General features: G+C 46.4%; 1 protein-coding gene across 3 annotated transcripts; it reads left to right on the top strand.

The window, feature by feature from the left end:
- Positions 1–483: 483 nt before the first annotated feature.
- Positions 484–25,165, top strand: NUP35 (nucleoporin 35). 3 transcript variants are annotated; one of them, XM_077272574.1, is made up of 10 exons: positions 484–733; positions 10,007–10,146; positions 11,211–11,372; positions 13,660–13,787; positions 15,141–15,201; positions 16,627–16,768; positions 19,789–19,858; positions 21,279–21,407; positions 22,018–22,170; positions 24,617–25,165. In XM_077272574.1, the coding sequence occupies exons 2-10, from the start codon at positions 10,140–10,142 to the stop codon at positions 24,692–24,694; spliced, it is 930 nt and encodes a 309-aa protein (XP_077128689.1). In that variant the 5' UTR covers positions 484–733; positions 10,007–10,139; the 3' UTR covers positions 24,695–25,165. The 3 variants fall into 3 exon arrangements, with proteins under 3 accessions (XP_077128689.1, XP_077128690.1, XP_077128688.1); XM_077272575.1 differs by having other exon boundaries at positions 489–675; XM_077272573.1 differs by lacking the exon at positions 10,007–10,146 and having other exon boundaries at positions 588–733.
- Positions 25,166–26,592: the final 1,427 nt, after the last annotated feature.

The raw sequence follows: 26,592 nt of genomic DNA, 5'->3' as shown, positions 1-26,592 counted from the left end.
ATAGAGCCAGGCCGGACACGTCTAGTCTTCCCATAAATTGACTGCAGACTACACCCCACAACCCCTTTAAGTGGCATAATTGCGTTGTTTTGCTCATATTGACTCCCAAAAAAATGAATAAAAAGATATCAGAACGTTACATGGAGTGCAAAACCGTGATGATTACTACAGATCATAATAATACAAGTCCTGATACTCCTTTATAAATCTAAAAAATGGAAAAATTCTGTCTCCTGGAAGGAAAAATACAAGGGGAGCAACTGGGCTTCTAATGCCTGAGGACCCGCACAGACCTGCAGGGCATCTTTCTACAGACCATACATGGTACCCAGTGCAACACTGTTCTGAGGAGTGTGAACAGAGCAGATCTAAAAAAAAAACGCAGTATATTCATATCGCGTGACGCCTGGAGCAAGTCTACAACAATATGGCCGCACAGAACGCGCGGCTGCAGACATGATGTCTCCATAGTAACCGAGATGTGAGGAAGGAACGCAACGCACCCTGTGGGGTGAAACGCAGTCCTACTGCGCAGGCGCCATGTCTCCATACAACGCCTAGTAATGTACCATCGCTCACGGCCAGGTGGAGCTCCCCCCGCCTAGTAGTAGTCACACAAAAAAGGACTTCCGGAGGAAGTGACGCTGCGTCAGGACTTCCCGGCGCTCAGCTGAGGTATTATTTGAATCACGCTTTGGCAGAGTCATGTCCTCCTTCTCTCTGGACGCGCTGGGTGAGTAGATGCCGGCAACTCGGTGTCATAAGAGCTGACGGCTACGGAAGCTGAGAAGGGACAGACTTTATAGGATGTCATTGCCGCATCATGTAGTAGAGGAGCAGGTCCTGCCGGCTGAGTGGGGTTATGGCAGCCGGCACTGAGCTCCATCCATTCACAGGGTACAGGCTGCCACGCTTCCCGCTGACGGGTCTGCTGTCTCCCAGGGTGCCCTCACAGTGTTCATGCACATTTGGCTTGTATCCTGCCCCTGACCTCCACAGAATGGCCGCCTCTCGTGGTTGTCAGTGTTCCTGCTCACACAGCTGTGGATTTCACAGCCGCCTCTAAATGTGCCATGTGCAGGGTTGCCCCTGTAGTGGGGACGCCACATGCACCGAGCCCCCCACAAAAGGGGCTTATCCCAGTGCAGATCCCGTGTCGCCCTCCAATGCTCTTCTGTGGATTTCACTGCAATACTCAGTGGATTACTCCACAAGAAACCATGTGTCATTGGCCCGTTCTGCACGAATCATACGAGCCAGGAGCGGATTCAGAGGAAATGTGACAAATAAGGGGAGATGCAGAATGCCCATATATTATCTGCTTGTGGCTTTAATAGTGAATCTCGCCCCATGCTTTGCAAACTGTTAAAGGGGTTGTCCGGCCTTGGGCTACAAGTCTGCAGTCAGTATGTGAATCCTTACATCGCGTGCGGTCAGGATTCTCTGGGTGGTCATGTGGCTACAGGAATGGTCTGCATTCTCCGGCCACAGTCAGACTAGACTGTCAGCTTTGTTGTATACCCTTGTATTGAGCGAGGCTGCGCCCATCTAGATGGCACGTGACCGCAGGTATGCAAATCGCCTATTACGGTCACATGATCGCTCACACCAGAGAATCCTGACCACACACATGCTGTGATTCACACCTCTGCCGTCGCTCTTAGGGTACGTGCACACGTCACAGATTTCCTGCAGATCTGCAGCCTTTTTTTCCGCGCAGAAACGCTGCAGTTCTGCAGGTGATTTACAGTACACTGTAAATCAATGGCAAAAAAGAAAATGCTGTGCTAATGGTGCAGAAAAATCTGCACAGAAAATGCAGCAGATTCAAAAAAGGACCATGTCAATTCTTTTCTCCTACGCCTCATTGGGGGACACAGGACCATGGACCATGGGTGTTATGCTGCTGCCACTAGGAGGACACTAAGTAGACAAAAAGATTAACTCCTCCTCTGCAGTATACACCCCTTCACTGGATACAATTTGAACCAGTTCTTGCTTAGTGTCTTAGGAGGCACTTGGGTCTTTTTTCTCAGACCCCAACTTTGTTTTAATTTTTGATTTTTTAATTTTATGTAAATTTTTTATTTAACGGAGTGAAGGGGGCGACGGGTCCTTTTTTTCATAAGGTCCGCTCTCCCCCGAACCAACAACAGGCGAGCACGGCGAGTATACCTCCCCGTCCCTCTCCTGCGACGTATGGCGCACGAAAAAAGTTTGCGCCAGGGCAACGGTTCCTTTTTTGGTCCCGATTTCCCCCAACCCCCTCCAGGACCCTGCATTACAGCAATGTAATCTGGAGACGAATGCAGTCCGGAGGGGATGTTGTGCCGCAGCCCCCTCTGCTACAGCAGCGTGATGCATCAGGGGCCTCTCCATCCCCATCCAGGGTGCATGGATTGAGCTTACATCCTCACAGAAGCGCCCAGCAGACCTGTGAGATCCGGGACAATGGCGGCTGTAAGTACCTTCAGGGGACTCCCCCCTGCTCCCCCTCAGCGGCAGCGATGCGGTCTGGGTCCCCAGGGAGAGGCACCGCCGACCGGGGGTCGGTGGTGCTCGGCGGCGCTCCGTCGCGGCCGCCGCCGCACATCGTCGGCAGGGCCCATAAATTTAGTCCCCGGCTTCTTCAGCCGGAGTAGGCCGCAAGGGGAAAAATATCCTCCCACGGCCGTAGCTCCGCCCCCTACATCGGCGCTTCTCGTCTGGGACGAGAGGCGCCCTCCAAATCTCGGGGGCCATATTTCCTCTCTCCTCTGCACGGAGCCCACGCTTCTACAGCGCTCCAAGGAGAACTCCTGGACAAAGAACCGCCATATCTCTCTCTGGGGACACAGACAGGACCGTGGGTAAGCTGCTTCAAGAAAGCTTAACCCCTTCTCTGCATATACTGCCCGCTCTGTCCCTAAGGCACTATGTCTCAATCCAAGGAGACAAAAAAGGGTAACAAGAAGCACACAGTGTTTTTCACTGTATGTGCCACTTGCAATGCGGCCCTGCCCCGAGCCCACACTAGCCCTTTGTGTGCAGATTGCGTCTCACCCTCTGTGCAGCCGCCCCTTGCCGACGCCGGTACCGTCACCGATGCCGCAGCCGTCGACCCGGTAGGGCCTAGCCCCCCTGAGTGGGCAACCTCTCTGTCACGATCTGTGGCTTCCCTAGCCAGGGCAATTGACTCCCTCCGGGGCCCCCCTCCAGGTCGGACCGTGGAGGATTCAGACGACGGTATGGATTCTTCTACCAGCAGGGGGCGTACCCGGTCACTTTCTACCCGGGGCTCCAGAAAACGTGTTCATGTTTCATCCCCTGACCATGAGCTAGCGGGCCCTTCAGTACCTGCAAGCTCTGCTTCCAGGTCCCCTTCCCCAAACTCGGATGACTCTGAATATGAGTCCGACATTTCCTACGTTCAGGACCCCCCCTCCTCCCAAGAGTCCCTCGACTCTCTCATTGAGGCGGTAAACCAGACCCTGAAGGTGACTGAGGACTCTGCTTCGGAGCCCGAACATGTGGTGTCTTTCAAAAAGACTAAACGTGTTAAAAATGTTTTTGTTACTCACCCTCACTTTAAGGAGATTGTACAAAAACATAGGGATCGCCCAGATAAACGCTTCATAGGACAAAAGTCCATCGAGGCCAAATACCCTTTTTCTCGGGAATTAGTCAAGGACTGGCTGCAGTCTCCCTCGGTGGACCCTGCTGTGTCACACCTCGCGTCCAAGACCATCCTGTCTCTTTCGGACGGTTCCTTCGTTAAGAATCCCTCCGATCGCCAGATTGATTATCTGGCTCGTTCCGCCTTCGAGGCCTCAGGAGCGTCTCTCTTCCCATCCTTCGCCGCCTCTTGGGTGGCTAAGGCTATGGTCTCTTGGACCGAGACTCTTTCCTCTAACATCCAAGCCAGTGATTTACCTCCAGAAGCCAGTATCCTGGTTAACCAGATAGCGCAGGCCGGAGACTTCATAGTCAACGCCTCTATGGACGCAGCCAATTCCGCTGCACAGGCAGCCGCCAATGCAATTTCCATCAGGAGAGCCCTGTGGCTCAGGGATTGGCGAGCAGATTCGGCTTCTAAACGTTCTCTAACAGCCCTGCCTTACCAGGCTGGTCGGCTATTTGGAGAAAAATTGGACCAAATGATCTCGGATGCTACCGGAGGGAAGAGTAAATTTCTCCCCCAGCAAAAGCCTACCCGGTCCTTTCGGTACCAGCAGCAACCTCCATTTCGGCCTTTTCGGTCCAATACCAACTGGTCTTCTGCATCCTCTACCCCCGCATCAGGAAGAGGTTCGCGCGGTGGCCGAGGCACCCAGGTCTCTTACAGACCTAATCGTAACTGGAGACCCAGACCTAAACCTCCCGGGCCTAAGGGATCCGCATCCCATGGATCCTCCGCCCAATGACTCCTTGCATTATCCGGTGGACTCCAACAAAGTAGGCGGACGCCTACTCTTGTTCCGTCAAGCCTGGCTCTCAGTCGTTTCCGACGAGTGGGTCAGAGAACTGGTGTCCACCGGATACAAAATAGAATTTTCCTCCCTCCCCCCTACACGCTTCTTCCAGTCTTGCCCTCAAAGGTCAAAGGCCACAGCGTTTCTCCAGGCAATACGGGCACTACTAAGGGACGGAGTCATCATTCCGGTCCCCCTAGAACAAAGATTCAAGGGCTTCTATTCAAATCTGTTCGTGGTCCCAAAGAAGGACGGATCACTACGTCCGATCCTAGACCTGAAGCTACTAAACAGATTTATAAAAATCCGACACTTCAGGATGGAGTCCCTCCGTTCTGTGGTTGCGTCTATGGAAAAGGGAGAATTCCTGGCATCCATAGACATCAAGGACGCCTACCTGCACATACCGATCTTCCCTCCGCATCAGCAGTTCCTTCGCTTCGCTTTTTGCGGGGAACACTTTCAATTTGTGGCCTTGCCCTTCGGTCTCGCCACCGCTCCCAGAGTTTTCACGAAGGTCATGGCGGCTGCCATGGCCATTCTTCATTCCAGGGGAGTGGTGGTAATTCCGTACTTGGACGACCTACTGATAAAGGGTCCTTCCTACCCAGCGTGCGAAGAGTCCGTCGCTCTCACGGTGGATACTCTTTCTCGCCTGGGGTGGAAGATAAACTTCCAAAAATCTTTTCCAATTCCGGCTCAACAAATCTCCTTCCTGGGGATGATACTGGACACTTCCCGCGGTCTGGTCATACTCCCTCAAGACAAGGCTTTGGCCTTGCAGCAGGGAGCCCAGCGTCTTTCTCGTCCAGTATCCCACTCCATTCGCGCCAGCATGCGAGTTCTCGGGCAGATGGTAGCGACCATGGAAGCGGTCCCATTTGCGCAGTTTCACCTCCGTCCCCTGCAGCATGCGCTACTGTCGGCTTGGGACGGCAACCCGTCCTCCCTCGACCGCCGATTCATCCTGTCCCCTCGGGTCAGGAAGGCTCTCAGGTGGTGGACGCTGAAGTCCTCCCTAACCCAGGGAAGGTCCTTTCTCCCAGTACGGTTGGCTGGTGGTGACCACCGATGCCAGTCTCATAGGCTGGGGAGCGGTCTTCAACCATCACACAGCCCAGGGGCGGTGGTCCATTCAGGAGTCTCGCCTCGCCATCAATATCCTCGAGATTCGAGCTATCAGGCTAGCATTGTTTCACTTTCACCGACTTCTGGCAGGTCATCCAGTCAGAATACAGTCCGACAACGCCACGGCCGTGGCATATATCAACCGTCAGGGCGGAACTCGCAGCAAGACGGCCATGCTCGAGGTGTCTCACATCCTCCATTGGGCGGAATCGAACCATTCGCCCATTTCGGCGATCCACATTCCAGGTGTGGAAAATTGGGCGGCGGACTTCCTCAGCCGCCAGGGCATCGCCTCCGGAGAGTGGTCCCTCCACCCGGAGGTCTTCCAGCAGATTTGCCATCGCTGGGGGACCCCGGATGTGGATCTCATGGCTTCCAGGATGAACAACAAGGTCCCTCAGTTCCTTGCTCGGTCCCTCGACCCATGGGCCCTCGGAGTAGACGCCCTGGTCCTACCTTGGCGTCAATTCCGCCTCCCGTACATTTTTCCTCCTCTTCCCCTACTACCGAGGGTCATCAAAAAGATCAGGGCAGAGGGGGTACCAGTGATTCTCGTCGCGCCAGACTGGCCGCGTCGGGCATGGTACGCCGAACTGGTTCAGTTGGTGGCCGACGTCCCCTGGCGTCTTCCAGATCGCGTGGATCTCCTTTCACAGGGCCCGATTTACCACCAGAACTCAAGGGCCCTGTCTTTGACGGCTTGGCCGTTGAGTCCTGGATTCTAGGCCAAGCGGGTTTTTCTCCCACGGTGTCCTCCACCATGATCAGAGCTAGGAAACCTGTTTCCATGCGTAGTTACCACCGTACCTGGCGAATTTTTTTCTCATGGTGCGATGCACAGGGACGATCTCCTCTAGTATTTTCTATTCCTTCCATACTGGAGTTTCTTCAATCCGGACTAGAGTCGGGACTTGCCCTTAGCTCCCTAAAGGGTCAGGTTTCGGCATTGTCGGTCCTTTTCCAGCGGAAGATTGCCAATAGGTTGCCGGTGAAAACTTTCTTCCAGGGAGTTTCCCGTGTGGCGCCTCCCTACAAGTCACCTTTGGATCCGTGGGATCTCAACTTAGTTCTCGGAGCTCTTCAGGAGACTCCCTTCGAACCGCTACAGGACGTTTCCTTGACCTTCCTTTCTTGGAAGGTAGTCTTCCTAGTAGCCGTCACGTCCATCAGAAGGGTTTCGGAGTTGGCTGCGCTCTCCTGCCGCCCTCCCTTTCTCATTTTTCATCCGGACAAGGCGGTATTGAGGACCTCTCCCACCTTTTTGCCCAAGGTCGTCTCCTCTTTCCACCTCAATGAGGAGATTGTTCTGCCCGGCTCCTGTCCATCGCATCGAAAAGGCTCTACACACTCTTGATGTGGTGAGGGCTCTTCGTCGGTACGTCTCAAGAACGGCTCCCTTCCGCACGTCAGACGTCCTGTTCGTACTTCCAGAGGGGCCCAGGAGGGGTTCTCCTGCTTCAAAGGCCACTCTGGCAAAATGGATTCGGTCAGCCATTCAAGAATCCTATCGTGTCAAAGGTGTTCCTATTCCAGCTGGGATCAAGGCTCATTCTACTCGGTCGGTGGGCGCCTCGTGGGCCATTCGGCACCAGGCGTCAGCACAGCAGGTCTGCAAGGCTGCGACGTGGTCCAGTTTGCACACTTTTACCAAGCATTACCACATTCATTCCATCTCTTCTGCAGACGCTGCCCTTGGCAGGCGCATTCTGCAAGCGGCAGTTCCTTAAGCCGTAAGCCAGTGGTACATGGGGTTTTAGCATATTGCTCCCCTCCCAGGGACTGCTTTTGTACGTCCCATGGTCCTGTCCCCCAATGAGGCGTAGGAGAAAAGGAGATTTTTGTTTACTTACCGTAAAATCTTTTTCTCCGAGCCACTCATTGGGGGACACAGCACCCACCCTGTTAGCCTGTTTTGGCTTGTTGTTACTTCTTTGGTTTTGACATAGTTGTCTTTGTTCATGCTCCTACTGCTTTACTACCGAACTGGTTCAAATTGTATCCAGTGAAGGGGTGTATGCTGCAGAGGAGGAGTTAATCTTTTTGTCTACTTAGTGTCCTCCTAGTGGCAGCAGCATAACACCCATGGTCCTGTGTCCCCCAATGAGTGGCTCGGAGAAAAAGATTTTACGGTAAGTAAACAAAAATCTCCTTTTTGCAGATCTGCTGCGTTTCTGCACCTATTCCGTAAAAAAGGAAGAAATCCGCACAAAAATCTGCAACGTGTGCACATACCAAAAAAAGGTGCAGATTCTGACCTGCGTTTTCTGGTAAGAAATTCAGAATCTGCACAGAAAATTCCACAGTCAAATCTGCAACATGTGCATATAGCCTTAGGCTATATGCGCACATTAAGTGTTTGGGGCAGATGGTTTTGCATCTCTTGGCAGGAAATGTTTTTTTTTTTTGCTGCAGATTTTTCTCCAATCATTAGTATGTGTGAAGTCTGCAGAAAAAACGCTGAAAAAATTGACTTTCTACAATGGAAAATCCCCAGTGAATGTGCATCGTGAGCTTTAACCCTACAGGAAACACTGAGGACATGTGCACACGCTGCGGATTCCATTGCGGAATTTTCCGCAGCGGTTTTGATAAATCCTCAGTGCAAAACCGCTGCGGTTTTTACTGCGAATTTATCGCGGTTTTTATTGCGGTTTCCGCTGCGGGTTTTCACCTGCAGTTTCCTATTGGAGCAGGTGAAAAACCGCTGCGGATTCCGCACAAAGAATTGACATGCTGCGGAAAATAATCCGCTGCGTTTCCACGCGTTTTTTTTCGCAGCATGTGCACTGCGGATTTCATTTCCCATAGCTTTACATGGTACTGTAAATGCATGGGAAACCGCTGCGGAAACGCTACAGATCCGCAGCAAAATCCACAGCGTGTGCACATACCCTTAGGCTTCGTGCACACTTCTTCTGTGTGCTATCCGTTTTATTTTTTTTTCTCATACAGCAGATGGGCTGTACATATTCGTGGCCTCTGATTCTTGACTCGGAGCAGATTGCACTCATTAGTTCGGTAAACACGGCTGAAATGCGTCGCAGCACAAAGTTTGATTTCCGTGTCAGTGTTTCATCCATACGTTTTTTTTTTTGTTTTTTTTTTCTACTTTTAATACCTGTTTCATCAAGAGCCAATGGATAAATAAAAATGCAGTTTATTTTCACTTTTTAAAAGCGGTCAGTTTTAAACAATGTAAGGCTATGTCTCCACGTTCAGGATGGCCGGCGGTATCGCCGCAGCGGCGAAGCCGCTCGGCGCTAAGCCCCGCCCTCTTTCTGGGACGCGATCATGCCGGATGTGTTAACTCTTCACATCCGGGATGATCGCTCTCTCCCATAGCGCCCTGTGATATGCCTTGCGGGGACGCTGCGTCCCTGCAAGGTGTACGGACATGCTGCGATCTGAAAAGACGCGCAGCATGTCCGTAGTCGCAGGGCCGCCGCGTGCGGGTTTCCACGCATAGTGGAGACGGGATTTCATAAAATCCCCTCCACTATGCAGGAACATCTGGACGCTGCTTGTTTGACGCTGCAGCTCTGCGCAGCGTCAAAAAAGCAGCGTTTCCTGACCGTGGAAACATACCCTAAAAGTCAGCACGGATGTGTGAATTCCATCTTACACGTCTCCTTCCTACTGCATCCACTTTTGGCATTGGCTGAGAAAATGAATAGTGATGAGCGAGTGTACTCGTTGCTCGGGTTTCTCCAAGCACGCTCGGGTGGTCTATGAGTATTTGTTATTGCTCGGAGATTTAGTTTTCATCACTGCAGCTGAATGATTTATGGCTGCCAGACAGGCTGAATACATGTAGGGATTGCCTGTTTGGTAGGGAATTCCCACATGTGTCCAGGCTGTGCAGCAGCCGTAAATCATGCAGCTGCGGCGAGGAAAACTACGGTAAATCTCCGAGCACATCCAAATACTCGGATACCACCCGAGCGTGCTCGGGAAAACCTGAGTAATGAGTATATTCGCTCATCACTAATAATGACACCTCAGATTCCATGTGGATTTCCGGCCTTGGAAGAAACCTGTTAGCCATTTCATCTCGCTCGAGCCACATTTAGCTGGAAACAAAGACTCTCTCCTTCATTAGAGAGCAAGATCTAGAGCCCGGACCCAAGACATGTCCGTAGAGCAGCTGCTTCTGGCTTCTCCGCTGCTTGACAGACCTCTCCATTCTTGTGTGTATGACCACTCTCTGCCTGTCGTGCAGAGCCTGCAGGTGCAGCTCGGGGTCCGTCTGGTTTTTAAACTTATGTTTTCTATTAAACAACCCATTTAGCACTTTAGAGAAAATCCTAGCTGAGGATGCCTGACTGATTTCCTGTTGCCCGTGTTTTAAGCAGCATTGAAGGGGTTTATATATATATATATATATATTATATATTTTTTGTTTGTTTTTATTTTATTTTTTTCCTTAGGTCACTTTTAATATTAAAGAAAATCCTGACACCTTGCAGTTTTCTGTCTGGTTACCCAACTTTATAAGACTAACACTTCCTGTTCTGCACAAATCGCTTCTCAGCCATCTCATTATCATCAGACAGGATTGCAATGAAAGGTGACACTTTATATAACTAACACAGGATTCCACATTCACAGTAGGTGATGGTCACATCTCACCTGCTTTCCCTTTCTGCACATAGTGCGCCTAGAAAACTCTCCAATAGAAGTCAATGAGCATCTCCAGTCTTTCATGTCCTTTGGTTCATGCAGCTTCTCTAAAGCTTTGAATTAAAGTTAAGTGGTGGTCCGGTCTACATTGATAAGTCTGGACCAGCGGTGATGTGTTCTGCATACTCCCGACCAGAACCAGTCTACTGGGTGCGGCCTTGTTCCATACAGTTGTATGGAGTGAGGCTGTGGCCACTGGATGGTTGCGTCACTTGACGAGTATATGGAGCGAGGCTGTGCCCACTGGATGGTTACGTCACTAGACGAGTGTATGGAGCGAGGCTGTGCCTTCTGGATGGTTGCGTCACTGGACAAGTATATGAAGCGAGGCTGTGCCCACTGGATGGTTACGTCACTAGACGAGTATATGGAGCGAGGCTATGCCCACTGGATGTTTGCGTCACTACTAGACGAGTATATGGAGTGAGGCTGTGCCCACTGGATGGTTACGTCACTAGACGAGTATATGGAGCGAGGCTATGCCCACTGGATGGTTGTGTCACTAGACGAGTATATGGAGCGAGGCTGTGCCCTCTGGATGGTTACGTCACTAGACGAGTATATGGAGCGAGGCTGTGCCCAGTAGGCTGGTTCTGGACAGGAATATTTATAACGCAAATGTACCCACTGGTCCTGGCTCAAACTGGCTAATCTCATGCACAGTGCCTGCGCTGGGGGGTTTCATAAGTCTACAGTCACAAAGAGTGACTGCAGATTTATCAATTTAGACCGAACAACCCCTTTAAGGAAAAGCTGCAGTGTTACTCGCACACAAGTCTGGGCTCTGACACGACCTAGAAACTTCCACGGTTGAGACCACCATGATGTGGAAATAGCGTCGGACACCATTTTCCGTAGCTTTCTCACCCTTGGTTGTGGCACTCAGTGGTGATTATGGCATGGTAGATGTAATGGAAAGCTACACTTCATTAATCCTATATCTCTCTTTAGGTACAGGTGGCGAACCAATGACACTGGGGTCACCAACCTCTCCGAAGCCTGGTGGTGGTGCCCAGTTCCTGCCTGGTTTCCTCATGGGTGATATCCCAACTCCTGTCACTCCACAGCTGCGTCCATCACTGGGCATTATGGAGCTGCGATCCCCGTTGATAGGTATTGGAGCAGGAAATTGCTATTGTACTAGTGTGACTTGTATGGGAGCGATAGACTGTTTTAACTGGGTATTGGGGGAGTTTTTGATGTTGCAGCGATTCTTCACTTGTTGGCTAAATTAGGTGACTTGCATTTTTTTTTTCCTTTTGTCCATGGAGTTTGACACTGCAGTTTTTGTCTTTTTGAGATGTCATGTTTTCAATACAGCTGCTTTGTTTGTTTCCTGGTATTTGGCTTTGACAAATCTTTATTGATATAATTTTTGTACTATAAGATGCATCTAGGTTTTAGAGGAAGAAAATAGAAAAATGAAACAGAAAATATGGTAATGACACTGTTATGTGGGGGCTGCTGCTTTCACTGCTATAGGGGTAATATCCCCCATCCTGGCATACATGGCCGCTGCCACACCAATCCTGGCATACATGGCCATCCCCACACTGCGCACTCAAAATAAATAAACCATTCTACTTACCTTCCCTCTGCTCCCTCGCCTCTGCATCCTGTTCTGATGCCAGCAGCTGATGTCACTGCCATGCACCCTCACATGCTGACGTCAGCTGCCGGGATACTCGCTGCACCCCATGGTACTATTGGCATGGAGAGCAGTGAATATTCATTTTCTTTATTTTAGGCACGGTGTTGATCGCAGCCTCCGGCTCCTGCCTCCTGTAGAACGGCTCCTCTCCCATCCACACCCATAGGGAATGGATATTGAGCCTTCGCGGGCAGGGTCCTCACTCCTCCTCTACCAGTTATGACTTGTATTGTTTAAGATTATTGTACTTGTTTTTATTATGTATACCCCTCCTCACTTGTAAAGCGCCATGGAATAAATGGCGCTATAACAATAAATAATAATAATATATCTAGATAAATTAGATATGTATGTACTAGATGGTGGCCCGATTCTAACACATCTGGTATTCTAGAATATGTATGTAGTTTATTTATGAAGCTTTCAGAATAATGCAATTTATACACAGGATTCGGCCAGCCGCGACCAATTAGCGAAGCGTGGTTCAAATTCCACGCCAATTTGCGGGCGGACTGCATCTGTTGCTGATTGGTCACGCCTGGCCGCAAACAGTGAAGCCAGGGCCGGCTCCAGGTTTTGAGGGGCCCCGGGTGAAAGAGTCTCAGTGGGCCCCCCTCTTTAACACATACCACGATACAGCAGAGAAATATAGCCCAGCCCACGTAGCATAAAGCAATGTGGACACCATATCACTTTTTTTTTTCTTTTTTTTTTAAACAGGAAGTTATATACTCACCCTCCGTCGGCCCCCACGAATCCAGCCCAGGCCCAGCCCATTGCGAGACCGCAATGCATGTACCAGTCACCGGAGCGTCGTGAGGAGTGGGAAAGGCCTGGGTTGGATCCGGGGGGCCGACGGAGGGTGAGTATATAGATTTTTTTTTTTTTTATTTTAACATTAGATCTTTTTACTATTGATGCTGCATAGGCAGCATCAATAGTAAAAGTTGGTCAAACAGGGTTAATAGCAGCGTTAACGGAGTGCATTACACCGCAGCATAACACGGTTCGTTAACGCTGCCATTAACCCTGTGTGAGCGCTGACTGGAGGGGAGTAAGGAGCCGCCATTTCGCTGCCGGACTGTGCCAGTCACTGATTGGCCGTTTTGCCGCGACCAATCAGCGACTTGGGATTTCCGTGACAGACAGACAGAAAGACGGAAGTGACCCTTAGACAATTATATAATAGATATCCGCACAATAAAACACATCCCCACTTTCCTCCAAAAGTTTGGAGAAAAAGGGCATCTTATAGTCCGAAAAACATGGTATATAATGTCCGGATTACATGTTATTTTTACCTGCGCATTTAACACTGTCCTATGGCAAAAATCCATAAATAAAATGTACAAGAAAAATTGACATGCTGCGGATTTCAATCTTGCACTGCAGGTCAGTTTACGCTGTAACCCACCACCCTTGCCAAAATAAAACAGTAGGTGGTAGACTTCTGTTCATCCCATCACTTTGCTGCATTGTTTGCACAGCGGAAATACACATCATTAAAAACTCATTATGGGAATTTAACCATAGATATTTGCAGGGGCAGAAAGAGAAAATATATGAAAGATTAAGAGCATGCAGGGCTGCCTTTTCTGTTTTAATTTGGGGTGGGTCTGCAGAGTCCAGGGATCTGCGCTGGTTGTTTTTTTTTTTTTTTTTTTTTTTTTTAAATCTAGATTGACTCCTGATAATTTTTTATATAAACATCCAGCGGTATTGTCACTTTAATAGCACTTTGTTTATTAGGGAGTTCTCCCCCTCAGCCTATGCTTCCAGCTCATAAGGATAAGAGTGGCGCACCCCCCGTTTCAAGCATTTATGATGATCTTCTAAGCCCGAGTCTTGGATCTACACCTTTAAGTTCAAGAAAACTGGTAAAATATATTTTCAATTATTTAAAAACTAACTTCAGTAAACTTTGTATGCTTTGGTGCTTGCTGTCAGGTTTTTATTTTTCTGGAGCACTTGCATGCCGTACATTGACATGACCACTGCAGCCAGTCACTGGCCGCAGTGGGGATAGAAACTGCTACTCATCTGCTGAGAATGCTGGTCCCTTCATCAAAGACTGGCACAGACCCCTGAAACTTCGATAGTGAAGTGTAGGGTGGTTTAATCATTAAGTAACGTTTATTTTACTACGGAAAATTTCCGTGGTTAATGTTCTCAATTGGCATCAGTGTGTGTGTGTGTGTGTGTGTGTGTGTGTGTGTGTGTTTTGTCCCCCCCCCCATATGGGAACTTTGCATTTAGGGCTCAGTTCCCACCAGCATCAGATTTTTAGCAGACGCCTATAGTCGGAGGTATGAACTCCAATTTAAATTGAATAAAGAAACATCCCACTAGACAAAAAGAACCTAGATAATAACCTCTGAAGACGCCAGTGGATCAAATGGCAAAATATATATTGTCTGAACACAAACTAAAATAAAATACAAAAAACCATAATGACAAAACATATAAAACCGTAGGAGATGGATGGACACAGCACATATAATATAGAAAATAAATGGGGGTCATCGAGGAGTGTAATATTGAATAATTTAAAGCTCCCTGAAAAAGCGTAAATGAGCGTTGGAGGGGGAGGTGGAGATCGCAATGCACAATTTTTTTTTGTTGTTGTTGTTGTTGTTTTTTGCATGGAGACCTCAAGTCAGGGTTTTTTTTTGTTTTTTTTTTTTTTTTCTTTCATTCTACTCCTCGTTACGGATTGCATCCTAAATGATGGGATTTACTGGTTTTTCCATTTAAATTGCACCTTTTTGCACCCCACTATTAGCACTTTACATAAGCACTGGTGTGCTTTTACTGGCCTGCATTAGTCTTTTTGTTATGTTAATTTATGGTTTTATCGGTATTCATTTATTTTCTATATTACATATGCTGTGCCCGTCCGTCTCCTGTGATCATAAGGAGCAGCCCGAGTGTTTCTCCATCCTGGTACAGTCTGACTGAGTCTCCGCGACCAAACATTAGTCTTGTGTCTGCCTAAGAGGGGTTGGAGTCAGGAGATCCGCAGCCGCTCCATACTCAGATCATTGTGAAACGTCGATGTGTGAAAGTGGCTTTGGTTTTCACAAGACTAGTGTTATGCAGAAATCGGGGATGTGTGAGTGGTGTTTTTTTTTTTTTTTTTTTTCTTAAAACCTTCAGGTCATACTGTATTCATGAATGTAGCTAGAAGAGCTTCTTTCATTCTTCCCCTTTTCTTTCTCTCCTTTGTACAGACAAACCTTTCTACAATGCAGACCTCTCACACGGGGATAATCCCGTCCACCCCATGTGCACGTAAGTTACAGTGGAGCGCGGTTCCACCAACTCCAATCCTTGTTTGTATTTTATTTGCTTGTATAGCGCCATTAATTCCACAGCACGTAACACACATTATCATCATTGTCCCCATTGTGGCTCACAATGTAAATTCCTTAGCTGTATGTTTTTGGAATGTGGGGAGGAAACCCACGCAAACGTGGTGAGAGGAAACTCCTTGCAGATGTCCTTGGGAAAATAGAACCCCAAAGCTTCAAAGCAACAGTGCTGCTAACCACCGAGCCACCATGTTGCCAAAGTTTGTATTTAAATGGCTAAATTCCCATCCGGTACACGCGGTACAGAACGGTGAATCTATTCACTTCTTGCATGTGGCCACTAGGTGTCCTCCTTGTAATGTGAGGATTTAGTAATTAGATCTGACAGTGAATACTGCAAGCTTAGGTCCTAAAGAAATGTGCCAGTTTCCTCACAGCGGCACATGCTGGATGGAAAGTCTTCATCATTAGTTCTTATCTTGTGCTAACATTTCAGTGTTGCACTTTATTTAAACCACGCCATCTCTCATGTAAAGCCCTCCTTTATTAAGCAAAGTAAAAATGTGATGCACTGTATGTACGACCGTTTATGATGCCGCACTTGGTACAATTTTACATTTGCTTTGTAAATCTTTTTCGCTGAATCTTATCCCAACGGATCATTAAATTATTTAAATTCTGAGCTCTAGAAACATAAGGAAAAATAGACCGTCTTTGCATGGACTTACTTTCCATCACTACGATGGATGCTTTTAACCACTTTGTGCAGCCAGCCAGGGTGCGGGTTTAGGAGCAAAGCGCTCTCCATCCATTGCAGGTGCTGGCTGTGGAATACAGCTGACATCTGCCTCTTAACAGCTGTGACCACATCTAGGTCTGATTGCTGTTGCTTGACCATTTAGATGCCGTGCCAATTGTCTTTCCATCTTGTGACATGATCCCAAGGTGCCATTAAAATTTCATAATTCATCAAATCTGTAAATCCCAATCTATACAAATATAAAATGTACGTTAAGGAAATAAAAGATAAATAATAAAATTGCTGTAATATCTACAAGGCACTTAATTCCTTGTGAAAAATCTGCAACCTGTGGTTGGGATTTGTAAAACCTCATAAATTTACCTACTTCTGTAATCTGCTGTAGGTTTTACCTGTGCAAATCCAAAGGTAAAACTCCCAGCACTTCTCCCCCATGTAGATGGACTTTTAAAACTTTGACAGAAAATCCAGACTTGCTTTAAATGTGAGCTTTTGGCTCCCGAGTGCACGGTCCTGAATATGACTGGCCTCAATCAGGAGGTGGTGACACGTATCTGGTTCTGTTGTAGTTTATGGGAATGATGTAAAATGCTATAGCGGACAAAATAAATTAATGTAATAACTTTTTTATTTTTGTATAAACAGCTGCAAGAGTTTTTAGCCCAGCAACCATTATGCAAACCAGGAAAGGAGTGCTGTCTCCTGCCCAAGTGGATCCATTTTATACACAAGGCGACGCTTTGACATCTGATGACCATCTAGATGACTCTTGGATTACAGTATTCGGGTAAGAAATATGTTTGTAAAATAGGTTAACGTTGCAACTGTGTCACTAGCTGATAAAGGGATGTTAAGTCCCAAAATACATTCATTCTTGGAAATCGCATGCAGTCATCTTAGGCTGGGGTCACACTTGCAACTGCAATGCGAGAAACTCGCGCATCCATACCCGGCACTGCCGCCGGCGGTTCAGACCAGAGCGTTCAGCTGCATAGAAGTACATGCAGCCGCACGTGCCGGTCCCGAGTGGAGGCGGCAGTGCCGGGTATGGAGGCGAGAGACTCGTGTGAGTTTCTCGCATTGCAGTTGGAAGTGTGACCTCGGCCTTATGGTTTTGTGCACTTGACGCCCTTAAGATGTCAGCGGAGCCGCCAAGGTTTTCATAGGTGAAGCTGCTTCAGTTAAATCTGTTGCAATCTTTTTTCCTGAAGTGGTTTCGCTGGCAGATTTTCCTTTATTTTTGGAGAGGCTCCACAGATATCCTATTCTTTTACTTTAAGGTGTAAGGAGCGTGCGGCTTGCGAACAGCCGCCTGTAGAATGCACATTTTGCTATTTTTTCACCACTTCATGATTTCTGAACCCTGAAAAGTAACAAGACTGACCACGTGCACAGCAATGTCGTTTCTATAGCTGTGCGTTATGATATCGTTTTGCGGTTCTTTTTCGGGCCATTTCCAAGTGGAATCTGCCTGAAATGAAGTATGCACATGCACTTAATCACGACATGCAAGTCGGAAGCGGGAGCACGGAGCGGGGTAACACTATGAGCTTGCTCCATGCTTGGCAGGTATTGGCTGTTACAGCCAGGATCTACCTCCAGTTATCGCGGGTGGCTGTTGTTAGTCCGTTAAATGCTGCTGTCAAACTCTGACAGGGGTATTAACAACTCGCTGGCATGGGGGCGCTTCATTCTAGGCACTCCAGTGATGTGATCGCTGGTCAATGATGGGTTACCATGACAGCCAGGGGTCTGCTGAACATCTCCCTCCACCCACGTGCCTGTCCTTGCACTACTTCTATTGAAAGCCAGCATGTGGCTGGTGTTCATAGGACATTGTGCCTTTTCTACATGCAGCAATACTGTACATGGCAGAAGTGATCAGAGGATCGCAGCTTCAAGTCCCTTAAGGGGACTAACAAGTACAGTGAAATAAAAGGTTTTAAAAGAAAAGTTCAAATCGTGCCCTTTTCCCCAAAAAACACACGTTATCACATGTTTCGGAAAAAAACTGATCAAAATATAAAAATGTAACTTTGTGTGTTTCACTCATGGTGTTCACCATTCAAGAATTCCAAAATTACATGTGTTTAGTAGTGATGACTCGTTGCTCGGGTTTTCCAGAGCACGCTTGGGTGATCTCCGAGTATTTGTGAATGCTCAGATTGTTTTCATTGCCTCAGCTGAATGATTTACAGCTACTAGCCAGCCTGAGTACATGTGGGGGTGGCTAGGGAATCCCCACATGTATTCAAGCTGTAAATCATGCAGCTGAGGCAATGAAAACTAAATCTCCAAACACTAACAAACTCTGAGATCACCCGAGCAACGAGTTCACTTGCTCATCACTAGTGCTTAGGTTTCTTCTTTTTTTTTTCTTTTGTGTTGCAGTATTGTAGCAATCAAAACAACAACATATTTATCCCAAGTGGTACCAATAAAAATGTTGTCTCGCATGGCTCCATTGACTGAAAAATTAAATGCTACGGGTCTCAGAAAATGGCAACACAAATGTCCAAATTTTTTATTTTTTTTTAAACTTTTTTTTCGCATTACTAAAATAAAATAAGTTCGACCTGTACAGTATCACCGTAATTGTACTGATCCTATTGCAAGGTTATTTTTACCACACATTGTACACTGTAAAAACAACTCCCAAGGTGCCATGTCGGAAGAAATTGACTCCTTTCTTCACAATTTCTCCCCACTTCTTCTTTTTTTTTTTTTTTTTTTTTTTTTTTTTTTCCCTCTCCCTCCTACGCTAACACTTGTTTGGTCTTTTGATTACTTTCTGCAGTCCTCACTGGTCACAGCAGTGATGCCAGGGTCAATAATGGGTTTCTGTGGTCACGTATGATTTGCAGTAATAAAAAGCCACAGATACTGGGCGCAGAACAGCGAGGACAGCTGGAGCAGCAGGGAATAAAGTAGTTGTGGATAGGATACCATTTTACTTCCATCCTTGCTGACCAAGCCATGGTCCGCATGGATCAGTCGCTGTCTGTGCGATCTCAGACGTGAATGTTTGACTCTGGAACATGGCGGCGTCACCGAGAAAAACATGCTTGTATTAGCTGCTGGGGACTGGTGACCAGCTGTACAGACGGATCCCTGTCTGCTGACGGACTGGCAAGCCTCGCCCTGCGAGCGCGTGTAGGCAGTCTTGCCAGTAGCTGTCGGCGGGCAAGGAGAAGCCGCCGGAGACCCACCTGTACAACTAGCCAATAGTGCGGCTCTGTCCCCCGGCAGCTAATAAGTGTTTTTCTCTGAAATGCCGCAGTGTTTTAAAGACACACACACACACATGGCTGTGATTGTACAGCTAGTGGCTGATGCATGCTGCCCACGGTTCGAGCAGCATGTATCAGCTGGCTGGTTCCCTTTATACCATTTTCTCCTTGATAGTGGTTTTCTTACATTACTGAAAAACCCCTTTAAGTGGATCAGTCCCCAGATTTCATATTGATCATGTATGCAGTTAGTAAATGGAAATGAGACCTGATGAGGCTGATGTACATACTTTGACAATCCCTAAAGTTTTTTGTTTTTTTTCTGACTTAATACACAGTTCAGTTCCTATATAATAAGTTCTTGGACAAACTTAGTCTAGACCTCCCTTATTTTATTTATTTATTTTTTGGAGGTAAAGCATTTAGATATTCTGTGGAAGTATCTGAATAGTTATTCTGCTGATGGGAGTTGATGTGCAATGGAAAATATGTAGCTTATGCAACCTTGTTGTAACTGTGTTGTTCAAAATGATGCTATACACTCATTGACACTAATGCATTTTCCATCTGTTTTTAGGTTTCCTCAAGCCTCCGCCTCGTACATTTTATTGCAGTTTGCCCAGTACGGAAATATAGTAAAGCACGTGGTAAGGAGCGTTTACGTAAGGTCAGGCCGGCAATGCCGCTGCCTAGATCTGTAGCCCATAATCCTATAGACACATAGCGATGACCTCGGCACTGACAGATGGAGATGGATTTGCTGCAGATGTGATTCATTTAGATCCGACACCAATTAAACAGATCTTGTCCAACGTTTCAGCCAGATCTTGTCCAACATTTCAGCCAGTGTGAGGCCTTTGAGGGACATCCGGGTGGGTAGTGGCCGGGTTTATGTAGATAGAGCCCAACATCTGTCTCCTCCCCCCCCCCCCCATTGCTGCCAGATCAAAATCAATCAGACCTGCAGAAAGAGCATGGACCCGCACCTCCAAAATAAGCCGCATTTGCATCAAATCCATCTTGGTCTTTGTCAGTGCTGAGGTTCTCTGTATACATATGCAATGGTATACATCCTATGATAAATAACTGTATATACAGCTCATGTCCGTGTACAGAATACTGCAAGAAACATATATATATATACCAGCATCACAGCGGCAAAATGTCCACATTTTTGCTTTGATCAGATGATTGAGGAACCAGTGGATACTTTTAGTGTTTGCATCAGGACAAACGGACGGCCCGGCCCAGACGGACACTATCGCAATGTGAATATTAATAATCCCACCTAAACGTTGCTTTGAGCTTTTATTTCCTAATGAAACCACGTGTCGGTGGCCATACGCGTGGGGTTTGCCCGTCCTCTGCAATATTTACCCGCCAACGTGACCCCATCCATATTCTTTTCATCCTGGCACATTCCGGTTGGACTCCAGTCTCTTTAATTAGATGCCTTATTCCAGTTGATATGGTTGCGGTCTGGGTTTATTAGCCCGTTTTCCATCCTACATAATTTTTCATGATTCCTTTCATCTGATGCTTTTGTTTATAATTCTGTGTGACCATTTGTTTCACTAAAACAGCTTTACATCTTTTTACTCTGTGCACGGTGCTGGGAATATCTGCTGGTATTTGTTTCATCTGGATTCTGGTCCCAAAAGGCATCAGGGCGGTAAAACTTTATCCATAATGCGCTTGCATTTTGCTTGTACTATGGTGATACAGAGACATTACAATACGGTTTTTTTTTTTTCCACTATTTATTCTGTGCCTGGGAATGTAATACCAAATTATTATATATATTTTTTTTTTTCTGTGGATCGTTATCTTGATTAACATTAGGGGCCAGAAGTTTTTCACCATAATAGCAGTTACAGGAGGTTAGTCATTGCCATATTGTGGCCATGTCTTGTTGTGTAACCATTACTATATATTTTTTTTTTTTTTACCTGTTTGATTTTATTGAAATATGCAAACAAAATAATTTTTATTTTTATATATTGGGGATCCCTTATTTATCATGCATCTTTTTCTCTTTTTCTATTCAAACTTTTATTTTCTTAACAGATGTCAAATGCAGGGAATTGGATGCACATTCAGTACCAGTCCAAGCTGCAGGCGAGGAAAGCATTGAGTAAAGATGGAAAGATATTTGGAGATTGCATCATGATCGGTGTGAAACCTTGTATCGATAAGGTAAGAATGTAATATAACCAATGATGAGGGTGTGACACAACTTACCATTTTCCTATCCATATACAAATGGCCTCTTCATAAGAGAACAGGGTCTCTAGTGCCGCCTATTAGACATAGCAGTCCGATAAGTCACTATCATCCCTTAGCAGATCATTATTTATTTTATTTCTATAGACCTATTCCGCAGCAGAGGTGACTTGTACAAGATCCTCTTCACATGGCTTGAGTCATCAAGTCAAATCAGAATCTCCATTTGCCTACAGCTGTTTTTGTTTTGCCCTTCTGTCGCTAAAAGTAGTAAGCTAGTTGGCTGGGTGCAAGGTTCTCAATAGGTGGTCTAGCACACTAGAAATCCTGTTTGGGGTGGTTTTGTTTTTTTTCGTCTATTTATATCCCAAGAAGTGTTGCATGACCTATAAATCTCCCTTTGCCTTCTCCATAGACTCTCAACTATCGAAAAGATGGTAATTTTGTGGGAGACCTGACTTCAACCAGTCACTAGAAGGGGGAGAGGGGGCCCCAAACACTTTAGCAGCACCTTCACAGAGGACTTGTATTGCGAAAATTGACACATATTTCACAGAATTGAAACTTTATATTTTTTATACAGAGTGTAATGGATAGTGGCGAGAAGACGTCGGTGTCTTCAGTATCTACACCACCAATAACAGCTTTCGGTACCCCTACTCAGCAAAATGGTACTCCAAGATCAGGAATGAGACCTTTTGCGGCAGCATACAGAGTTTCAACTAGTGATTACCAGGTATTTTCTGTTGGATGTAATCTCACCTGTAAGGTCCTTTAACCCCTTTCTGACCTCGGACGGGATAGTACGTCCGAGGTCAGATACCGCACTTTGATGCAGGGCTGCGGCGGTGAGCCCGCATCAAAGCCGGGACATGTCAGCTGTTTTGAACGGCTGACATGTGCCTGCAATAGCAGCGGGTGAAATCGCGATTCACCCGCCGCTATTAACTAGTTAAATGCCGCTGTCAACCGCCGACCGGCATTTAACCAGCACATCCGGCTGGAAATGAGCGCATTGCCGACCCCATCCCATGATTGGGGGTCAGCGATGCTTCTGCATAGTAACCATAGAGGTCTTTGAGACCTCTATGGTTGCTGATCCCGGCTAGCTGTGAGCACCACCCTGTGGTCGGCACTCATAGCACACCTGCAATTCAGCTACATAGCAGCGATCTGATGAGTTGTGCCAGCTTCTAGCCTCCTATGGAGGCTATTGAAGAATGGCAAAAAAAAAGATTAACCTGCTCGCTAAACGGCGTAGAGAGAAAAATTTTTCGAAACGTCAGAATTACGTTTTTTTTCGTCGCCGCGACACTGCATTAAAATGCAATAACGTGCGATCAAAATGTATCTGCACCAAAATTGTATCATTAAAAACACCAGCTCGGCATGCAAAAAATAAGCCCTCAACCGACCCCAGATCATGAAAAATGGAGACGCTACGGGTAACGGAAAATGGCGCTTTTTTTTTTTTTGTTTTAGCAAAGTTTGGATTTTTTTTTTTTTCATGCCCCTGTGTGTGTGATAGTGTGATTTGGAATAGCTGGTGTCATCGTTGCTCACTGCAGAACTCTTGCATCCTCGCTGCTTTTTACGCTCGCATCATTGCTTTTCTGAAGTCGGCTGTATGTTTCCGGACACAGTGCGCCTCTGAAGCTGGGAAATTGGGCTGACACTTCCAGACATGCTGGGTGCGCCTCTGAAGCTGGGAAGCGTACACCTGACGGCAATGTTGTGGGTGAAGAACTGCAGACTGTTGGACTGTAATCATGTTGTGATACAGTCAGTGGTCCTATTCCCCATGTGGGCGGTCACGTAACCACTAGTGATGAGCGAGTATACTCGTTGCTCGGGTGATCTCCTGAGTATTTGTTAGTGTTCGGAGATTAAGTTTTAATCGGTCAGCTGAATTATTTACAGCTATTAGCCAGCTTGATTACATGTGGGGATTCCCTAGCAACCAGGCAACCCCCACATGTACTCAGACTGGCTAGTAGCTGTAAATTATTCAGCTGAGGCGATGAAAACTAAATCTCCCAACACTAACAAATACTCGAAAGGTCACCTGAGCGTGCTCGGGGAAAACCCGAGCAACGAGTATATGCGCTCATCACTAGTAACCACATGTATTTGATTTGCTTACTTGTATTCACATACTGATTAACCTCATCGGGCTGTTCTCAATTCTCTTCTATTAAAAGAAGCCAGATGGCACTGGTCAGTATTGGGGAATACAAAGGAGTCCTGACTGTGTGTGCATTGCACTTCTCTCATGATTTGGTATTCATATAATGAATGCAGATTTATTTATGGACAGGAAAACCCCTTCAATTCTTAAATGATAACGCTCATTTTGATAAAATTAAGGGAGAAGCCTTTTAGATACCAATAAAATGGTATGCACCTAGCCTATAAATGCCCCACAGTGGGGCCAACACTCGGGTAAATGATAGTTTTGTACAAGGCTGTGGAGTCGATAAGGCAAACCTCCGACTTCTCAATTTCCCTGACTCCGACTCCCTCATACATGCGTCACTACTGAGCCTGTACGTAAAGTGCAGCACAGATTCATCTCCACAGCACTGGTCACTACTGAGCCTGTACATAAAGTGCAGCACAGATTCATCTCCACAGCACTGGTCACTACTGAGCCTGTACGTAAAGTGCAGCACAGATTCATCTCCACTAAAAGCAGAGATCCTTAGATCAGGAACAGAACAGACATTTCATAACTTTTCCAAATTATTAGGAAAACAATTACCACACATTCTGCACTGTACTACTGAACCCAATTTATTATATATTTTAGGAGTCAATCCATTTTATTCAGACTACACAGGCCTTGTTTTGCAGCTTTATTAGCTGGCAAGATATATCGACCAAACAATAACTTAATGATGATAGATGGATATTGCCTTAGAAGGAAAATTCTTGCAGGGAACATTGTAATGGTGGTTATCTCACTAAGATGACTTTTTTTCCCCCTTCCCTATTGGCCACAGCAGGGAAAATGCCTGTGTTGGCAGTAGGACGCAGGGTATCCAGCTCTTCATGGTGGTCACATTTTGAAAGGGGTATTGTATTGTCAAATCCTTGGAGAGGGTTGCCTTGGACTATAGTGTTTGGTCTATTACAAAGTTTCATGTACTTTACTTTCTAAATGTTTTTTATTTATTTTAAAGGTTATGTCAGATAAGCAAACTCCTAAAAAGGACGAGAGCCTCGTATCTAAAGCCATGGAATTTGTGTTCGGATGGTAGTTGGGAGCCAGGAAACGGAGACTTTTGGCTTCTTCCTCACTGCCACATTTCTGGGTTAGTTCTATAACCGCTCTTGGCAGATCAGTGCTGGCGAGAAGATACCGGACTTGCCTTTTATGTAATTTGTACAGATGTGCGGAGATTTCTCATTCGTGGTATTACCGGATCTATCTGCTGTATATGACTATCTTTTTATGTTGCTGCTTTGACTTTGAACTGGTTAATGAATGTAATCTCATCTGTCCATGGAAACATCACAACCATCGGAAACCTCACCTGCTGAGTGTACCCAAGTTCTCTTCTCACCACCAGTAATGCACTACTCGTGTCCTCCAGACTTTGTCTATATTGTTGTTTTATGTCGTAATTGATTGTAAAAATATCATGAAATTTTCCACAAAAGAAATGAGTCTCATCATGCTTGAACACTTTTTCAGTTTTTATTCTTTTCTAATAAATGTACAAAATGTTGGTGTGGTTTTTGTTTTTGTAGGGGAAATTTGGTGACCTAAATGTAATTTTTTTTTTTTTTCTGTACATTCTTTTATGTATTTGAACCAGGAATCTTGTCCGTGTGGTTTTTTTTTTTTGCCCATTTTTACATGGTTGACAATTTCTATCGCTGCTTCTGTCAAAAGGCAAAGCTGCAGCTCCTGTAGTTGCGAATTTATATAATTCATTGGTGCTTTAACCCCTTTCCAACATAGCCAGTCTTATATTTTTTTTATTTTTTTTCATTCCCCTTTATTATTTTATTTATTAATTGTAATCTCCTTTTGGGGGAAAAAAAACCTTTGTTCATAGATGTGTGGGCTCGTCTTTTGTGGGACAAGTTGTACTCTTTTAAATGAGACTATTCATTTTACCACAATGTACTGGAGCATGGGAAAAAAATTGCAAGCATGAGGATATTGCAAAAAAAAAAAACCTCACAATTTGGACTTTTTTTGTGAATTGTTTTTAGTGTGTGTGTGTGTGTTACAAATGACCTAGCAGTCGAAGTCACTCAATGACACTAATACCAAACTATTTTGGTGGTGAAAAATTAATTAGAATTTAAAAAAAGAAAAATAGAACATTGCAATTTTTTTGGTCGATGGATGTGTAAGGCTATGTTCACATTTGCGTTGTGCGCCGCAACGCAAAACGCAGCAAAACACATGCACAACGCTGCGTTTTGCGCCGCATGCGTCCTTTTTTTCATTGATTTTGGATGCAGCAAAAATGCAACTTGCTGCATCCTCTGCGCCCAGACGCAGGCGCCGCAGGGACGCATGCGGCGCAAAACGCAAGTGCGACGCATGTCCATGTGCCCCCATGTTAAATATAGGGGCGCATGACGCATGCGGCGACCGACGCTGCGGCGCACACCGCAAATGTGAACGTAGACTAAGAGGTTTTTTTTTTTATATTGTAACCATTGTGGGTTAAGTATAAAGGTTTGATCACATCTTACTGCATATTTTTTTTCCTGCGCCTCATTGGGGGACACAGGACCATGGGTGTTATGCTGCTGCCACTAGGAGGACACGAAGTTAACACAGAATAGCTCCTCCCCTGCAGTATACACCCTCCTGCTGGCTCTCAGTGAACCAGTTCTTGCTTAGTGTCTTTAGGAGGCACTTGGGTCTGTTTTCAGACCCCACCGTTTTTATTTTTATTTTATTTTTTACCTTAACGGAGCGAATAGGGGCGATGGAACCTTTCTAGGTTCCGATCTCCCCCAAATCAACAGGCAAGTACGTGGAGCGTTCCTCCTCTCCTGCAACGTTGGATGCCAGCCCTGAGCTCACCTTACAGGCGACAGTTCCTTCATGTTCCGATCTCCTCCTCCCCCCCCCCATCCCTCCATAGCAGGCGACCACATGGAGTAGCCCTCCATCTACCTCTCTTGGAGC

This window comes from Ranitomeya variabilis, chromosome 7 (assembly GCF_051348905.1).
Source record: "Ranitomeya variabilis isolate aRanVar5 chromosome 7, aRanVar5.hap1, whole genome shotgun sequence".
Classification (NCBI taxonomy): Eukaryota; Metazoa; Chordata; class Amphibia; order Anura; family Dendrobatidae; genus Ranitomeya; species Ranitomeya variabilis.
The sequence above is the reverse complement of the archived record's forward strand: the minus strand, read 5'-3'. Positions and strand labels throughout refer to the sequence as shown.

What these genes read in the sequence shown, in the direction of transcription:
- NUP35 (XM_077272573.1), top strand. Translation starts at nt 706, where the DNA reads ATGTCCTCCTTCTCTCTGGACGCGCTGG. An exon ending in CTTTAAGTTCAAGAAAACTG is followed by an intron (nt 13,788 to 15,140) that starts GTAAAATATATT and finishes TCCTTTGTACAG; the next exon opens with ACAAACCTTTCTACAATGCA. An exon ending in TTTCAACTAGTGATTACCAG is followed by an intron (nt 22,171 to 24,616) that starts GTATTTTCTGTT and finishes TTTATTTTAAAG; the next exon opens with GTTATGTCAGATAAGCAAAC.